We start from the raw sequence: 16,345 nt of genomic DNA, 5'->3' as shown, positions 1-16,345 counted from the left end.
CACGGCTAGTTCGGTCAACTATCGTTAGGACGACGGCTCGGACGATCGTAATGTGAATGAGGCATGACAATTGTGGGAATGACATAAATAAACAAACACGCTATATATTTCCGTGATGTGGGTCCTATGACAACGAGCTGTGCTATTGGAAATGATGCGAAAAGCGACGGCGGGAGTGACCGTGTGATTCAGAAAAATGATGGCCAGAGCGATTGATTTTCGCGACGGGAAAAGTGATCTCGATAGCGATCAATTTCGCGACGAAAAAAAAATGATCGTGTGATTCAGGCTTTAATGTCCGGCCGATGATTGTTACGTGATCAATATTTCTGCCTAAAATGCCTCATCTACCAACCATGAATTAGATAACATTAAGACCGTGAAAACCTGGAAAAAACCGTGAATTTTATAATCTAGTTAGAGTGGGAACCCTGAAGGAGCACGTAAACATGGTGATGACTATGACATGGTTTGGGCCATCATTCCACCTCCACGCCCTTGTTTTGCAGCGGGTCGCATGGAAAATGCAGCTATTAATACAGGCTACTAAGTTTCATCCATTTTTTGTTACTTTTACCTAAGCGCCCTGGCTATCTTATGTGCGATGAGTGACAATACTGGAGAATCATCTTTTGTAGTATTTTTTAATCCAGGTTAAAAAAGATCTTTAGTTATTTTACGTTATTTTTTCAGATTTTTCAGTATTTCTAAGGCCTCTTCACGTTGGAGATACATGGAAGTTGTGTCTGACTCCGTATCAGCCGAGCTGAGACTTGAGAAGGAACTCCACTGGGAACAATTTGACTCTATCACTTTGAACGTCACTGTCACCGATAAGAACACAAAGTTGCCAGATTATGCCGACAGAGCAACCAGGAGTGGTGAGTACCGAATCACGAAAATATTCTGAAAATCCCCTATTCAAATTTGTCCTAATAGAAATTCCATATTTTCATTTATTTAAATAGTTACTTGTTCACCAAACATGAAAAACACAATGACAAAAATTAGTGAGTAAACTCTTGCACAATTAGATCCTCAATTCAGTCTCAGCAGTCAAGTCTGACCAAACATAACACTCACAAAAACCCAAGAAAATAATGGTGCTAAAATATAAATTAATATTTTGAATATGAAATGATGCACATTATCCCTGAATGATTCCGCAATTTGGAAGCACCCCCCTTGAAGAACTTTTATTTCTAATAAGTCCATATTTTTTAATCACAGTATTCAAGGGGGATGCAAAAATAGCCGTAAACAATAGGGTGGATCGGAAAAAATCGATTTTTTTTCAAATCCATCTGGCCCAGTGAAAAAAAGTTGTGGGACCAATCAAAAATAATGACTCAAAATTGACTGACTGACTGAACCCCTGACCCTCGCTCGAATTCAATTTAGGGGGGGGAGGTCAAAATTCGAAAAATATAATATTTTTTTATAATATTCAATATATTCAGGGGTTCACCGAAAGGTCTCAAATTTTTCAGGCCTTGTTTTTGATCGGTTCCACAACTTTTTTTCATTGGGCCACATGAATTTGAAAAATAAAAATCGATTTTTCCTATCCACCCGAGTAAACAATTAAAAAAAAAAATTTAATTTTTTGTGTTACAAACGCTAGTCACTCTCGAAGTACTCTCCATTTAAACTGATTCATTGGTTAAAACGTTTTTTTTTCCACGGCGCGCAACACCCTTGGTACTCGTTGATTCCGATGCCTTGCAGGACCGCCTTCGATTCCATTTTCACTTCCGTAATGTGATGAAAACATATTTCCCTTTCATCGCCAGTTTCATCCGGGGGAGTATACATGGGGAATTTGAGTAAATAAGTAGAGCTTGAAAATATTAAAGCTTGCTTAAATATCTATCATAATAGATTTGGAACATAATGAAGAAAACAACATGGCATTTGGACCGTATTTCTCACGTTATTAAGGGGCTTATATGGGTATATATACTGCCTGTAACTCCTTTTTTCCCTACAACGAAACCAAAACCCAGGATAATGTTCCAAATTAACATTTTAGCAAATTATTTTAACTTCCATTTAAATTTATGGCCATTTTTCTCGGATAAATAATGACTGAGATGCGTGTTAGAAATGAAAATGCAATGTGACCTCACCAATTTATTTAAAAAATGACGACCGATTTCACCCATCATGCCATTATCAAGTACATAAGCAACCTCTTGGGGCTCTTTCCCCACCCCCAACCTCCACGGAAAGAGCGTGCGGTATTTTTCAGTCACTCCTCCACCACTTACAATTTTTATCTGCCGTTTGCCCCTTAGTGATCGCTTTTTTTTGCTGTGATACAGGGTCCGTTCAATAAGTATCGGGACTGGTTCCAAAATTCAAAATTGATTGCAGTTATCATAATATTTACTTAATAACCATCATAATAAATTCCTCCTGCATCGATACATTTAGTTCGGCGCGTCTGCCACTCGTCAAAAGCCCATTGGAAGTCGGTATCCGGAATACTGCATAGAGCCTTTGTCGTCGCCGCTTGAACCGCCTCGATGGAGTCGAACCGATATCCTTGAGCTCCCTTTTTATTCGCGGGAACAAGAAAAAGCCAAGTTGAGCCATGTCGGGACTGTAGGGGAGGGTGAGGCAACGTTACCACGCCGAATTTTGCTAGTATCTGCCGCACAACATTTTCACTATGGCACGGCGCATTGGCATGGTGAAGTTTCCAATTCTTGACAATGGCTGATTACGCGACGGTTAAGCATGAATGCTGGGAAAATCCCGTGTGACGTCATTCTGGTTCCGGCTGCCGGCTTATGAGGTCACCTTGGTGCGAGGCTATGAGCGCTATAAGTGCCGTTACGATGCAGGTTGCTAGAGGCAGAATACCCAGCTAGCAGGTAGCGGTTGGCTGAAATAAGGTTTATTATTACCCTATCAAACGAAGGAAACTTTCCGACCGTAGGCAATTTTAATAGGTGATTATTAAAAATGTTTTCCTGAGTTCTGTACCACATGCATGCATCAGTAATCTCAGACGATGTAAAACTCCTATCTACTCGTATAGAATCTAGGTCCATGTGAAGTCACTTGGAGTGGCATGGGCGCAAATCTGGCCTTTTTTAAATGAGGTTAAAATTGACCATTAACATTCGTCTAAACTGGTATTTCTAAAACCAAATAATTTGTATATTATGAATACACTAACTGTGGGTTACGAATCGAAATCGATGACTTCGTTTTTCTTTGATGAAGGAAACTACCCTAATGGTGATTATCTTTCCAATCTAGCTACTCTGACAATCACCGTGAAGGATGTCAACAATAACGCACCAAACATCAGCGAACCTGAAAATCTGACAGTACAAGAAAATTCCAAAATTGGGCAAACCATTGGGAATATAGTGGTAACAGATGCGGACTTCAACACCACCCTGACATATTCTCTGACGTGAGTAATATTTCCCGGACGGACAATGAATCCATCACGTCGGCTTCCGTATGATGAGTCTACGGCAAGCACCTTAAGTGGCTTGAGTATTTATAATTTCATTGGTGAAAAGGTTTAACATTTTCAGACGTTTTCTTTTCAGCAAAACGTGTGGCTGGATGTAAAAAAAAACTGTTTGAGTGGAATTTATTTTCTTTGCTGCTGCAAATTTTACGGAGACGTAGATAATTCGATAACACGAGTACATATTTGCATCTAATATCATTACAATGCGTGACGAATGCCTACAATTGATATTGAAAAATATCAATTGTAGGCATTCTATTCTTTCCGCGTCAAAAATTCTCAAAATCATATGTCAACCCTCTTAATGTTCATTCACTGCAATATTCTTTTCATTTAATTAGCGCATGCATAATAAGTCACAGTTTTTCATGCTTATTTGTATCTTTTCCAGAAATTAATCAATTCTCAGAGAGTTCTAAAAGTATGTTATTGTCTAATGTAAACATTTAGTCTCTTTTACATTCGCAGTAAAAATGTCATTCCGTTATTAAATAATATATGATTTAAAATATTTAAATTGACATTGAATTGAAATCACAGCGTCTGAATACGAAGGTTTTTTTTGCAAAAACACAAATGCTTCATGTAATTAATGGTTTCTTGGTGGATCAAACGCATGATGATGAATATCTACGGTACCTACCTTTGTGTCTTTCTCAGTATATTAGTATATTTATATTGTTATTATTTTAGTATATTTATATTGTGCACAAAGCCAGTTTCGTCGCTTGTGAATCATCAAATACTTAGACAATTGTACTTTTACAGTAACAATCAATAACAAATCATATTCATTGCCTGATGATGGTATAAAAATATACCGAAATGTTGGCCAAAAATTTTGCATTTAATTCTTAATGACCCAAACTCCAACACTCCAATCAACGTTAAAAATTGATGTCAAAAAAACGAAAAAAAAACTCAAACTATATAGTATGATCATTTAAACTTTTACCTAATTAATCTCTTCATCTACAGTCCTACTAAAGGAACTCACGAAGATTGGGTAAAGATTGACGACAACGGTGTTTTGTCCGTCGGTTCTAATGATATTGACTGTGACTATAATCCTGATGTGCTGTATTACAAGGTGACAGTCTCCGATCAAAAGCATGAATCATTTATAAACGTAAGTGCTTGCATTTTTTGTTCATTTCATCGCGATAGTAGTTCATATCAATCTCAGTGAATCATATTATGTCTAATGTCTTGGGAAAAGAATGAAGCGTCTACGATTGGTTTCAGTGTGCAAGAGTCACCAATTGCCCTCAAAAATTTTACTGGCTTATGGTTAATTATTTTACTTTTGAATTGTAAGAATATGCCATTGTAGTCATCATCATAAACGTGGGAATTAATTGATATTTTTAAGTTTCTAAGCACAACCATCTAGTTTAAGTTTGTGCTGCACGATCCTTAGCCTTGTGAAAATCCTTTGAAATAAATATTTTGGTGATAGATCAACTTGTTTCTTCAGAATTCCCCGTAGCCTTATAGCTACATTGAGTGGTGACGTGACCGGAATCTAATGTTGTTTAATATCTACGAGTAAACTTGATGAAAATTATGAATATTCAGGAAAATCGTATCTTTGGATGAAGTAAAGTTGAAATAATCTAGTTTATTATATTTCTTGGTTACCTTTATGATACTTGCATGTAATTCGTAAAACCCAATCAAATTTGTACCTTTTACATAAAGAGAGTTTTTTTCTAAAGATCCTGGTAGAATGTGGCCATGTGGCTATGGTGGGCGGAAATTGGTTATCTATTACCTTTAAAATTATGTCTCAACGACAAAGACGTGGGGATATAAAAGGATTCTTTGATTTAATGTACTTTTTTGCAACAATGAGGAAGAGTATTAGTGTGCATGAAGAGCAAAAATATTTCTGGGATATTAAGCTTGGGGTGAATAGCCCATCACCCATACAGAAAACATTGAATCAAAATCTTAGGCCACGAGGGGAAAATGTTTCTTGAATGCGGTTGAATGACCCTTATCAGTTATTCCTGCTTTACAGATTCACATACAAATTGAAGATCTCAATGACCTTGCACCTGTCGTCCAGAATGACACAAAATTAAGTGTGCCGATTTATGAGAACTCGTGTCCTCAAAATTTTACCCAAATCAAAGGAACAGATGGTGATAGAACAGGTAAATATATTCTGCTCTCTTTGGATGATTATTAATTCCGCTTGAGAACTGGATTGCATTTCTTCAGCCTTCCATATCCCACAATCATATCATCGTAACTTGCCATTTGGTAAGTTTCATTCACTCCAATTTTCCATATTCACTTCAGTTCCATGCCTGGTTTAATTGCTTTTGATATACGTTTGTGATAATTTCTTTACCATGTCCACAGTTACTTATCACCATGGCTGAGCAATATTTCAAATAAAAGTATTTTAAAATACGCGTTTGAAATACATTTGTAATTTGTATTTTGTATTTCAAATATAGAGTTTTGGTATTTTCCCTTTCTAAAATAAAAAACACGTTTGTAAAATACCTTTGAAGTACCTCTGATAACACTTCTGTTACATTATACTACATGGATTACTTCGTTTTCTTCATCTTTGCCACTGTCCGTAACGTATCAAGGCAGGTTATATATTTTTTAAGCTCTCTTATTTTCTATACAAATGTATTTTGTATTTCAAATACATATTGAGCGATATTTTTTATTTTAAATACCCAAGTCCAAGGTATTTTATATTTTGTGTTTCAAATACATTTCGAGCGGTATTTGCATATCAAATACTGAAGTCTAAGGTATTTTATGTTTTGTATTTCAAATACCCATGTCAAAGGTATTTTTTATTTTGCATTTCAAAAACATTTCGAGTGGTATTTTTCATTCCGAATACTCAAGTCGTGGGTATTTTATATTTCACATACATATCGAGCGGTAATTTCTATTTCAAATGCTACTCGGCCTGTATTCTGCCCAGTCCTGCTTGTCGCCTCTCAATCCATGCATACAGAGGCGGTCTGGGGTGATTGGTGGCCCTCCATACTTGGGGATTCGGGAATTTCAGCCCGGAAAATATAAGGAAACGTAAATAAATTAGGAAATCGATTTTGACGCTCTTGTGGATCTAAAAAAGTAAATAAAAGTTAATAAAAAATAACCATTTCGTAAGAAAAAATACTGTGTAAGTAAGAATTACACACTTTATAAAATTTCATGCACCATGGTTCTATTATCTATTATGTACTTTATTCCTTGAAACAGCACTGACATAAAAATATACCTCTATGATTAACTTTTCATATAACCGTTATAAAATCGCATGAGATTATATCATATCTTATGACAACTTTATTTTTTTATTTTATGTATTCTTTTTCACACTGACTGCGTTGTAAAGTAAGTAAAAAATGAAAACGTAGAGTTTTATAATGGAAAAAAATTACGTAATTCAATTGCACTGAGTTTTTTTATTACAACTTTCGCATACGCTTCAAGGTAGACTCGAGCGTTGTGGGGGCCTCTAAAAATGCGTTCGCACTAGGCACTTAAGCAGCCGCTACTAACCACCCTCTGGTAAATATCGCCATCAGCCAGCGGATCTGTAGGGTTCACATTATAAGTAAATAGCCCTTACTACTGTTGATGTTGATGACTTGAGAACATTGTGTGTGTGCGTGCAACTTGTCATCTATTGCTGTGAGCGGTGACGTTTCGAGACGTGTGTTAAATGATGGAGATAGATGGTTGGGCGAACAGATTTTGAAAAGGAATAAAAGGCGATGGTGGGTTAGATCCTGGATATTAAGAAGAAACGATCTGAGGTTTCAGCAAGACTCCTTAAGGAACAAGCATTGGAAGATCCATCACTTTATCGATACATCCACTGCAAAAACTCTCAACAATCGCCCACCGCTCATTTCGCAGATCAAAAATACGAATGTGCTTAGCTGGCAGTAGCCGGAGCACAAACGCTCACCTCCAATTCGATACCTCCACTGCAAATATGCTCAACGATCGCCAGTCGAATCAAATCCGCTCATCTAGTAGCCCAACAATACGATTCCGCTCAGTTGGCAGTGTCCGGAGCAAGCTTGGAGAATAGGAGATGAGCGTTTATGCTCCGGACACTGCCAGCTGAGCGGATTCGTATTGTTGGGCTACTAGATGAGCGGATTTGATTCGGTGGGCGATTGTTGAGCGTTTGTGCAGTGGAGGTATCGTTATGCGAACATTTTAAGAACTTCACTTCCTAAATTAGTTGGTGTCAACCATATACACTGTTATTAACATAAAGAAGTAGAATATACAGTATAATGAAACTGAATAACACCGCATAAAACCAACTACTGTCAGTAAAAAAAAGCAAGACACCCGAGTTTGCGGAGCTACATCGTCTAAACGAGTTAATCAATTTCAATACAACAAATAGCATTCAAAAGAGAATTTATTTCTACATTGGATAATTTACTTCAAAAAATTTCCGCGCCATGGTATTTCCTGTACTTAATTTATTCTTAAAAAAAAGTACCCGTTTTTTTGCGCATAAAATCAAGTTGCCCAACTTTGAGCGCTTGCTATTCCCGTAGTAGTATCGTACCAATAACTTGGAATTTGATATAAGGAAGCCAGATCTATAATTAACAGTTGTTTTAGAAAAAAAATAGTTTATACCACGAAAATTGACGGATTTTTTTAGTAAGCAACGCAAATCTCTGCTAGCTTCCAAAGCAATGGGTCAATTGAAATTTTTTTCGTGCCATAATAGGGTGCACCCAAAACCTCCTTTGAAGGGGCACTTTTCTTCCGTTTTACGTGGTATACGGCAATTGCGCTTTGCAGTATGACGTTCTTCTGCCTCGGCAAGCTACGCACAGCTGACGTTGTGCCGATTTCGTCCGCGCCTAAGTATGTGAACAACGGCAACGGCTCTCGGCGCCCGGCGCGAACGCAGATCGTGGCGCGCTACATGTGAAACGGGCCTCAAACGAGTTCAACTTCTAATTGCGGCTAGTAAACACTGGCAGACACCAGCCGCTGGTTCTATATCAGACTGGGCTGCTTGCTGCCGATATTACCAGCGGCTAGTATTGCTAGTAAGAAGCGGCTGATGAGCAGCATAGTGTGACCGCGGCTCAAGCTCGGGGCCCTAAGCGATTGCCGACCAGCCGACCTGGCCAGACCGCCCCTACATGCATATCTCATTATATCTCAATTTCACGTTTCTTTTTAAATATATGAAGGGCCTCTGCTCCCGAATTAGCAGTAAAGTACATGAATATACTGACCACGCTGTTATCTATCGCAAATTTGAGCCATGATTTATGGAGCTGCAGATTTATTCATTTTTGTGATCCACTGACTTACTCTTTTTTCCAGAGGCATTCCGCAAGATCAGTTACCTCATGGATCCACTATATGCAAACTATTGGTTTGCTATTGACATTGATAGTGGATGGATCAGTGTCAACTTGACTAACAATTATACCCTTGATCGAGAGAAACAGGACACGTACACAATACACATCTCTCTCAGAGATAACTACCAGGAAAATTCAGATTGTAAGTACTCTTGCCGAATACTGCCCAAGGCAATCGATAATCCAGCAACGTCCATACAATATTGCTGGCATTAGCATATGACACCTGTGTAATATCCATTTAACGTTGCATGGATAGCTATCAAATATCCATAGTACCCGCCAAACAACGTTGCAGCGATGTCCAACAGTGGACATGGGGTTCCATATTACAACATCTCTCAGATATCTTCACAAAATCTAATTATTAGATAGTGGATGTGCTTAATATGTTTTTGATAATTCCCAAATATAAAGGCAAAATGTAAGATTTCACTTTTTCCCGGCGTATGATGGCGGTGAATTCTTCTCGGGTTTCCATCCGGGTGAGCTCCATCTCCATCGCTGCCGACGTTTCGATAGAATCCTTTTCTATCGTCATCAGGGCCGATGATGCCAGTAGGAAAGTGCCAGGTTTATATATCCTCGGTCGTTAAACCTGGCACTTTCCTACTGGCATCATCGGCCCTGATGACGATAGAAAAGGATTCTATCGAAACGTCGGCAGCGATGGAGATGGAGCTCACCCGGATGGAAACCCGAGAAGAATTCACCGCCATAAAGGCAAAACATATGCGCTCTTCAATTCGAAAAAGAACATATCGATGGCTAAGTTCTAACAACACGTATCTTAAATTCGGCCGGTTTGAGACAGGTATCTTAAACAAAGTGTAATAACATTAAAAAATAAAATACAAGCAAAAAATAACTCTTTGTTTTCAAAGGAATGCTTCTTTTTCAGTTTTATGAACTTTTAGTTTTTAATTTCAGTGCACTAGTAAAAAAAATAATCGTTTTTATGCTCTCCTGAAAAGTTGCTATTTTTGAGATACGTGTTGTTAGAACTTAGCCGTCGATATGCTACCTATGGATGCTCTTTGGAGCAACATTTTTTTATATCACGGGTATTAAAACTTGGATATCTATGTAACGTTATTTTACACCTCGTTGTAGATGTTACGTATCGTCTGCTGCTTGGACGGGTTAAGTTGGGTTTTGTTCTTCGCGCTCATAGCTTTCGGGTAATATGTGCAAGTTCTTCCTTTCCGTAGTTCTACGTAATCTAAACGCTTTATATTTAGAGATAATTGTCTTTTTCAAAATAATGCCTGCATTTCATACAACATATTGTCTTTACCCGACTCAAAAATGATATATTAAAGATAAATTTATGTTTGAAATTTGAATTAGATGATCGGAGTTGGTTACCATAATGCAATAATTTTAAAGATAAGTTTATGTTTAAAATTTGAAATAGATGATTGGAATTGGTTTCCATGATACGATATCTTGTTTGCGTTATCTTGTCCTAGCGTTGTTCTTTTTCAGGTATCTTGTAATACATACACTTTCCGGCATTCTAAGAGAGTGGAACAGACTTATTTTCTCAATGTATTCATAACAAAATGTCAGAAACCAGTATGTGTTTTGATTATGAGTCCTGCATGAAGAATTGAACACAAGAACGTCTGATTATCTCACATCGACGATGAAAACTCATTCATTTATCAACCGCGTTAAATTTTACATAAATAAAAATATTATATTAAATTTTAATTTTGCTAATATCTTGTAGATAATAATTAATTTTCATATTGTGGAAGTTCTACGGCATTTAACTTTAATATTGTCACACGTCTTTTAACAACGCAAAACATCTCAACCTGTGGCGAGGCGTGACGTTCAAGCTTGCTCATCGCATGGGTAGCCCGTTTCTAGGGTCTTTGTGATGGTAACACATTTCAAATTGGTTGTTGTAGTGTAAATAATTAGTTTATTTGGGGTAACCGTTGACAGGGGTGCAGCAAGGGAAGAGTATCAACAAGGACAACAATAAAGGAAGTTCTTTTTGGTTTGACAAGGAGGAAAGCGCTGGGTTAATGTGTGCAATTTGTGAGTGTACGTTTCACCTTTTTCATGACATACGATCTACCTGGATAAAACAACTGTTAAAAATCCTGAGGTCGATGCCGAGGGCCCAAGGGCCAGAGCCCTGGGCTCTCTCAGCACAATCCATTTTCCTTGGGCACAGCATGAACGTGAACTGAAAAATGAAAGAACAAAAGAGATCAAAGCTCTGCATGAAACAAGTGGATTTGTACGCAGCCACGCGCATATGGCTGTAAATTTATAAACATCAAGGATGCGGTTCACCATGAAACATATTTAGTTTAGCCGGGATTCGGAACCGGAATTCCAGATTGCCGGTCAGACATTTAGCCAGTTACACCACCAAGCCATCTTCCAGGGCGGACTTCGGGATGGGATTGTGGACCTAAGACGTAAACACCTTGTTTGGTAAGAACCGAGGAGGTTGTAACGATCTGGAGGCGCTGTTTTCGAGTTTTTAGCTTGGTCAAATTTCCGTCATCTTGGTTTGACAATTTTTTGGACTTGGTCACCGACTGATAGTTTGAGGTGGCTAAGTTTTGTTCTGAAAATGAATCACATTAAGTGAAAAATGATACCATAATAATTAGTATTTTGCCGGTGATTAGCGTGCCGTATACGAATCACGTGTCACAATAGCGAGCGCCGGGCGATCGGCATCAGTCTGATGTCTGACTAACGCCACCGCCAGGTGGCAGGCGCAACGAATCACGTCACCGCGCCGCGGACATTTTGAAATCCGATTAAAATGCGACCGAGTGGCAACATAAATCATCCTTCGATGTAATTGATGGCATTAGGCCTTCTCTGTGCAGTCCCCTTGTCCACGCCATAACGGAGCAGCGCCATGATAGTCTTGTCAGATCTACCGAACGAAAAAGACGCTTGTGCTACCACGCAGAACGGCAACCATCTTGTTTCTGTTTGCACTGTGGTAAACGAAATAAATCGGTGTTTTCTACTCGCACCTTGCAGTAATGGAAAGAACATTATCCTCCTCAAACTAATTCTATATATAAAAATTGTACTACCAATATACTGGGATTTCCGACTTCGCCTGGCACGATTCTTAAAATTAATTTTGTTGCAAATGATTAATCCCAAGTTCCTGAGTGCCAGCCATAGCGTAGATGATTAACGGGAATGTGGAAATAATGCTTGAACACCGAAAGATACCTTTTGAATGCCGTGTTTGTTTTTAGGAGTTCAGGAATGACGATTGAACATAAGAGAAGAATGAAATAAGACGTAGATAAGAAAAAGTATTTGATACAGAGATACAGCAGAATCGACGATCTTGGTAAAGAAGCAAACCCTAGCTCTGTTAATACAAGCTGATTAGATGAACCGCAATTGCTTTTATGGTTAACTCTTGAGGTTCAGCGAGGTATAAATCCCGCACAATCGTAAAGAGTGCTGTCTCAAGCTAAGTTATCGCAACTTTTGCTGCTTAATCGATGTCATCATGTCAAAGAGAGATCGAGAATGGTCATCTCCTTTCACTCGGTGACTTTAATCCTACACATTCCTATTTGGTTCTCCCGAAAGGGGCAAATGCAGACACTGCCTCTTTTCACTTGCGGTACGCCCATCTTAGGGCCACTCGAGGGAAGTTGTATGCGCAGGGATTCGCTGGCCTCAGCGATAGCTACACAGCCTGCCTTCACGCCATGGCCGTCTTCAGTGAAGGGGTTTGATGTAGGTGAGCGCGGAGAGAGGAAATGCCGTCAGCAGATATTCTCCGGATTGATTTTTATATTTTACCTCGTTTCAGAGGCGAAAAACGAACGCCTGCCGTCTTTCTCTTACTTTTAATCGTTGTCTTACCTTTTCTTAAGTCTTACTTTTGGTTTAGTCATCGGCGAATTCAGAGATGACCTGTCGCTTCGCCACTTAACGAGTAATTTAGAGCGGTGCTTCTAGCTCAGTTGACATTCCTCCTATTTATCAGGTTGCGTAATTGTGAATTAATGATTACTATAGCCTCCACATCTTGGCTAGTTCGTACTCTCAGATGTTCCCTTAAATAATATTGGAGACAAGTACATATCGACGAGAAACATCAATAGTTTATTCATACTTCATAGGATATATTCTAATCCTTTCTTTTTATTTTTATTTTTGGACTCTAGATAACACCCATTCTACGCTAACGTACGTTACCTTAACTCTTCTGGACGTGAATGACAACGCACCGCAGTTTATTGAGGCGCCAGTCACCTGCCAAGCAGATGTTCTCGAAAAAACAGAAGCGGTAAGTTTCCCTTTCTACATATCCTTTGCCTGCTTAGGGTGCCTTCACAGTTCGGCGTTTTGTTGACGCCGCGGCTCGTGAGCCAATCAGAGCCCGTCTTGCTGAATTGATGACGTCATGACGCCAGCTCGCTGCGTCGCGTCGTCACAGAAAAATCTGATCGTGTAGGATTTTCGCTGCGTCAAGGCGGCAGTACGCCGGCGATTTCGAATTGGTGTTTGTTTATGGGAAGCTTAGGTATACAAATACGCAAGATTAGCTCTAATGGGAGTGACGAATGCTATTGATTTCATTATTCAATATAATTTGGAAATGTTAAGCATAGATAGTTCGTATATTTCCGAAACATGAGACAAATGTTAACCCTAGATCAGGCTACAATCACTGAGGCGCATATATTAGAGTAACACACGCCCGTAATTGGTATCACAAGCTTAATACAGCGTGAGAGCTCCTTACTGATGACTACGGTCGTTTAAATTTATATTTATATTTTATAAGTGTGCCCTCGTGAATTAACTCAAAATTCTATTTATAGTTGAGAAGAATATTTTAAGAAATGAAATTCCGTATAAATACACAAAAAAACGTATCGATGGCTAAATTTTAACAACACATATCTCAAAATTTAGCCGGCTTGACTCAGGTATCTTAAACTAAGTGTAATAACATTAAAAAATATAATTCCAGCAAAAAGCAACTCTATGTTGGCAAATGTATGCTTCTTTTTCAGTTTTATGATTTTTTTGTTTTTAATTTTAGCGTTTAATTAGAAAAAAATTAATCGTTTTTTTGCTCCCCTGAAAACTTGCTATTTTTGAGATACGTGTTGTTAGAACTTAGCCATCGATATGTGTCGTGCGTTTGGCTCGAAATCATAAGATTATGTGATCCTGGGCCGATTTTTAGGAGCCGACGCTTATTGCCTTCCATTTGTTTTCTCAACGCAGAGCTGTGAAGGGCAAAATTTTGGGGGGGGGGGGCGGGAGCTCTCGTGGCGTCGACGCAACGCAGAGCTATGAAGGCACCCTTAGCCTCTGCTTTGATATTCAAGGGTATATTGCTCAGAGTAAGGAGTTTTCAAAAATGCGTATTTCCATTTGAATACTTTTGCATACCTCCGAGCTTTAAATATTATCTCATCCTTCTGGAGCAAGAACAAACTTCCGGTAATTTATGCCCTAAAAAAGTTGTAGACACTTGAGCCAAGTCCATATTCGTCAGTTGGGTGCCTATATCCCAGGATTATAGGACGATTCCATCTTGGAGGGGTGTCCCAAGTCGTTAGGCATCATTAGGAAGCAAATTTAAGCACCCATCTTGGCCGCCAGATTAAGGCATCGACGAGTGCATCCTTTTCCCATGCTTCAAAGCGTGGTAAGCGTCTTTAGGGAGAAATCAGGGAAGGTGCACTAAAGCTACCAAAAGAGGGGAGATATTTTGTATTTTCGAAACAAAAGAAGCTACAACCTACAAAAGAAACGTGAAAAAATAAGTATTGAAATGAAGCTACAAATTAAAAATGCAATTTTACAACTACTAAAACACAAAGGTTACATAAGATACGAAAAATTTGAGAAAATTCTCTTCTCCTGCATCCAAAACTCGAAATCACTTGCATGAAATTATTAACAACATAAATAATGCACGGAATCGCCCACAGGGGGGGATTGCCCCGGGCCTCAGAGTTAAGGGGCCGATAATTTAGATTAACAAAAGTACGAATGCTATTCAAACCATTTCATATTTCTCTTGTTTTCCATTGGCTTCGTACCCAGCAGATGAAAACTCCTGCGTTATAATGTCCCATACAGTTATTGAAGCATACTCTTAGGAATACCCCAATTCATGCTCCATTTTGGGTTGGCTAGCCAAAAGGGCATAGCCGAATAAGAAGGTGAAAAGTCCCCCCTCTCGGATTTTTCCCGTACTTGTGATATACGATTTGGAATCAAATAGGAAAAACCTCCCCATATTTCCAGCCCGCTAGATGCCCACCAGGGCCGGCTAGATCGAAAATAAGATTTAAATTCTTTTTTAAATATCTCGGTCAAGAATTCATATTTTTTAACGCGGTTTGCGGCATTTGAAACCTTATTTAATGAAGCAGATACCCGATTGTTTTCAAGAACTTAGAGCGGGGCAAGAAGATATGGCGTCGATTTGAAAATTTCTAAAAAAAAAGGGCCAAAAAGAAAAAACGTTTTCTGGAGGTGTTTTTAATAACTTTCGGCTGGCGGATTGAAAATATAACTTTTAGGTGGTGGAACATTGCGGAAAATGAGATTAAAAATATGCAATTTTGGCCATTTGTCTCTATGCTCTGGCCCTCCATAACACCCTTTTTTAATAATTATAATATTATACTGATTAAGGTGCTCACCACAGGGACAGAATTGTATGGATACTGGTGGCGAAAATGGCTTTAGGGCCTCCGAAAACTGGCGGAATGTAAGAATATAGATTAAGAAAATGAGCTTGATTTGAGTTTACCCCGCGTTGTATCTACGCGCAAGTGTTGTTTCATTTGTGGATATACCGCTACAAATTATCTCTATCCTGCAGAAGCTAGATTGCAGGTGAGAGGAGGTTGATCATTTCTTTCAAATATGTGGTCTGTAAAGGTTATCTACGTGATAAGCGGTTTTTACCCCTGAAATTCCCACTTTCTGTATCTACTGCATAAGTATTTCCTTGCATGTTTCTAAAATTCGTCTATTTGTGGACAAAGTCGCATATTTATCTAACCGCAGTTTGACGGCGAAACTTGGTGACTTCCATTTTCTAGAGAACTGATTGTCCGCGAACTTTAAGTGGTTTGTCTTGGGACAAAGTAACAAAGTTACTTAGTGTGTTAACGTCGACGAAAAATTCGGATATTAGGTCAGTCACTCAAGGGCTGATTGTTTTTCTTTTCAAGCTCCAAACCGGAAACATGAACAGTACTAGTTGCTCTTTGTAAACCATTCCCTATTTTTACCCTTGATGGATTGTGATTGTTATGCCAAGACCCTTTTTGGCCAATGAAAATGATGCCGACTCTCTAAAATCAATCTTGCAATCGGCATATCCAGTGAAAATTTCATGAAAAAGGGTGACATTTTGTTTCTGGACAGAGGATTTCGGGATGTAGTGTCATATATAGAA

The 16,345-nt window shown here is 38.7% G+C and overlaps 1 protein-coding gene across 1 annotated transcript in view; it reads left to right on the top strand.

The window, feature by feature from the left end:
- The window catches only part of LOC124167549 (protocadherin Fat 3-like), a 100,821-nt gene that overhangs the window by 42,287 nt on the left and 42,189 nt on the right, over positions 1-16,345 (top strand). Inside the window, exons 14-19 of the mRNA XM_046545508.1 lie at positions 694-881; positions 3,271-3,430; positions 4,475-4,625; positions 5,520-5,655; positions 8,855-9,037; positions 13,077-13,198. Of these exons, the coding sequence (XP_046401464.1) occupies positions 694-881; positions 3,271-3,430; positions 4,475-4,625; positions 5,520-5,655; positions 8,855-9,037; positions 13,077-13,198 (940 nt within the window). The remainder of the gene's footprint in view (positions 1-693; positions 882-3,270; positions 3,431-4,474; positions 4,626-5,519; positions 5,656-8,854; positions 9,038-13,076; positions 13,199-16,345) is intronic.

The sequence above is a fragment of the Ischnura elegans genome, chromosome 11, assembly GCF_921293095.1.
Source record: "Ischnura elegans chromosome 11, ioIscEleg1.1, whole genome shotgun sequence".
In the NCBI taxonomy this organism is placed as follows: Eukaryota; Metazoa; Arthropoda; class Insecta; order Odonata; family Coenagrionidae; genus Ischnura; species Ischnura elegans.
The sequence above is the reverse complement of the archived record's forward strand: the minus strand, read 5'-3'. Positions and strand labels throughout refer to the sequence as shown.